The 2162-nt window shown below is 40.2% G+C and overlaps 1 protein-coding gene across 1 annotated transcript in view; it reads left to right on the top strand.

Moving 5' to 3' along the window:
• LOC106106830 (E3 ubiquitin-protein ligase SMURF2) overlaps positions 1-2162 on the top strand; it is an 8015-nt gene that overhangs the window by 4808 nt on the left and 1045 nt on the right. Inside the window, exons 9-12 of the mRNA XM_013287488.1 lie at positions 5-46; positions 468-707; positions 1163-1350; positions 1945-2158. Coding sequence (XP_013142942.1) covers positions 5-46; positions 468-707; positions 1163-1350; positions 1945-2158 — 684 coding nt within the window. The remainder of the gene's footprint in view (positions 1-4; positions 47-467; positions 708-1162; positions 1351-1944; positions 2159-2162) is intronic.

Below are 2162 nucleotides of genomic sequence, written 5' to 3'. Positions count from 1 at the left end.
CGAGCTGCAGGCGCTGCAGCCGCAGACTGGACACTGCAGGATAGAAGTACTGATATATCGTTCTATATTTCTATTAAAGGAGGAACATTGCCATGGTAACTGTAGTCAATGGCAAAAACCTTTGTTAACATTTATGCTTTTGGTTTTGATATTTGCAATTAAGATTTTATAAATCTATACCAATATTAAAGAGAGGAAAAATTTGTATTTTTGTATTTGTTGAAATACCTTGAAAACTACTGGGCCGATCTTAAAAAGTCTTTCACCATTAACTTTCACCATTAAAAGGTAATTTATCTGTGAGTAACATAGTGTTTTTTCTTCTATTTTAATATCACGCGAATGAAGTCGCAAGCAACAACTGACGTTATTACAATTTCTATAGAGTGATCTTGATGCACGGAAGGAGGTAATGTAATAAAAAGTAATTAAAACCCTATTTAATATGGCAATAATTTGTATTCCAGGTATCGCGTAACGAAGTGCTAGAAGAATCTTACCGGCTAGTGATGAAGTTGCGCGGCAAGGAGCTGCGCAAGCGGCTGCTGGTGAAGTTCCGCGGCGAGGAGGGGCTGGACTACGGCGGCGTGGCGCGCGAGTGGCTGCACCTGCTCGGCCGCGAGCTCTTCAACCCGCACTACGGACTGTTCCAGTATGCCAGCGCTGGCGATGATAGATATGCGCTGCAGATCAATCCTGACTCAGGGGTAATTTCTAAATTGACTCTGAACTACTATGAAAGATAAGTTTTCACTTACTCAGCTTTCTAGTTCGCAACTTTCATGGGATGAAAGAAACTTAGTTAACCTAGTTAATATCGTTCATAGTCGTTTCAATGACATTTTCAAAGACACACATCTATCTTAACTTTCGCATTAATTTAATTAATTAATTTTGTTGTAGCTTAGCTTAGTTTCCAATGATAAAATTTTTGCACAAAGAATTAAATAAATAAATATATAAGAGTATTAGTAAGATAATACGAGAGATGGTATGTGAATATCCTTTATGATATACATACATAAATGGTTTTAGAAAGTTTTGCTACGTTATGTTTCATAACAATACATTAGGTAATCTAAAAACGTAAAATGATGCTAATAAAGATATCATTTATATGTCAATTTCCCCTTGAGCATATAATTAGTTGTATTATATCCAGGTGAATCCGGAGCACCTGTCGTACTTCCACTTCGCGGGTCGCATCCTGGGCGTGGCGCTGTTCCACGGGCACCAGCTGGACGCGGCCTTCACCGCGCCCTTCTACAAGCAGCTGCTCGGCCGCGCCATCACGCTGCGCGACATCCGCGACGTCGACCCCGAGCTGCACCGCTCGCTCTCCTGGATGCTGTCAGTTTATAATACCAATCATATAGGACACGCTATTAGATGATCTAGCTGTTGTGGGTTCGAATAACGGTATTCGATGACGTAAACCACATTCGGATATCCTGATAAGTCTTTTATAAATGTATGAAACCGACTGCTAGACATAGGAATCCCGAAAAATCGACAAGATAATTGTGTGTCTCGTCCTGTGCCTCTCGCATCCAAGATACTCCTGCAGTCTTGACCAATTTTATAGCAATAATAGTAATAATAGCGTTAATATTGGTAAAAATAGAAAAATAAACTAATGTGGTGAAATGTAGAATACATAGAAGAAAGTAACAACATTATCTTGTACACTCTGTTCTGGTTTCATGAAGTCCATAGCTACTATGTAGACTATTGTAAACCACAATTTTTACGATTTACTCCTTGCAAACATATTAAATTCTACATTTCAAAAGTTACGTTAAAAAAAATAAAACCATGATTTTCGTTTATCTTATTGTATGCCCATGGATGTATCGTAATTAATCGTATTAATGTCTTGCAATATTTTCACAGTCATCGATGCTTGAATGAATTTAATAGTGATTTATTTTTGTTAATTTTCAGTGAAAACAGCATAGCAGGCGTTATAGACACCACATTCTCTGTAGAATGTGCGTCGTTCGGCGCCGTGCGGAGTGTGGAGCTGCGGGCGGGCGGCGCCGCGGAGGTCGTCACTGATACCAACAAGCGAGACTACGTACGTCTCTACGTCGCACATCGCTTCACGCGCGGCGCAGAGCGACAGTGGCTAGCTCTCCAGCGAGGGTTAGCAGACATCGTCC

This window comes from Papilio polytes, unplaced genomic scaffold, assembly GCF_000836215.1.
Source record: "Papilio polytes unplaced genomic scaffold, Ppol_1.0 DF822067.1, whole genome shotgun sequence".
Classification (NCBI taxonomy): Eukaryota; Metazoa; Arthropoda; class Insecta; order Lepidoptera; family Papilionidae; genus Papilio; species Papilio polytes.
Note: the sequence above shows the minus strand (reverse complement) of the source record. Positions and strands in the feature narration are given on the sequence as shown.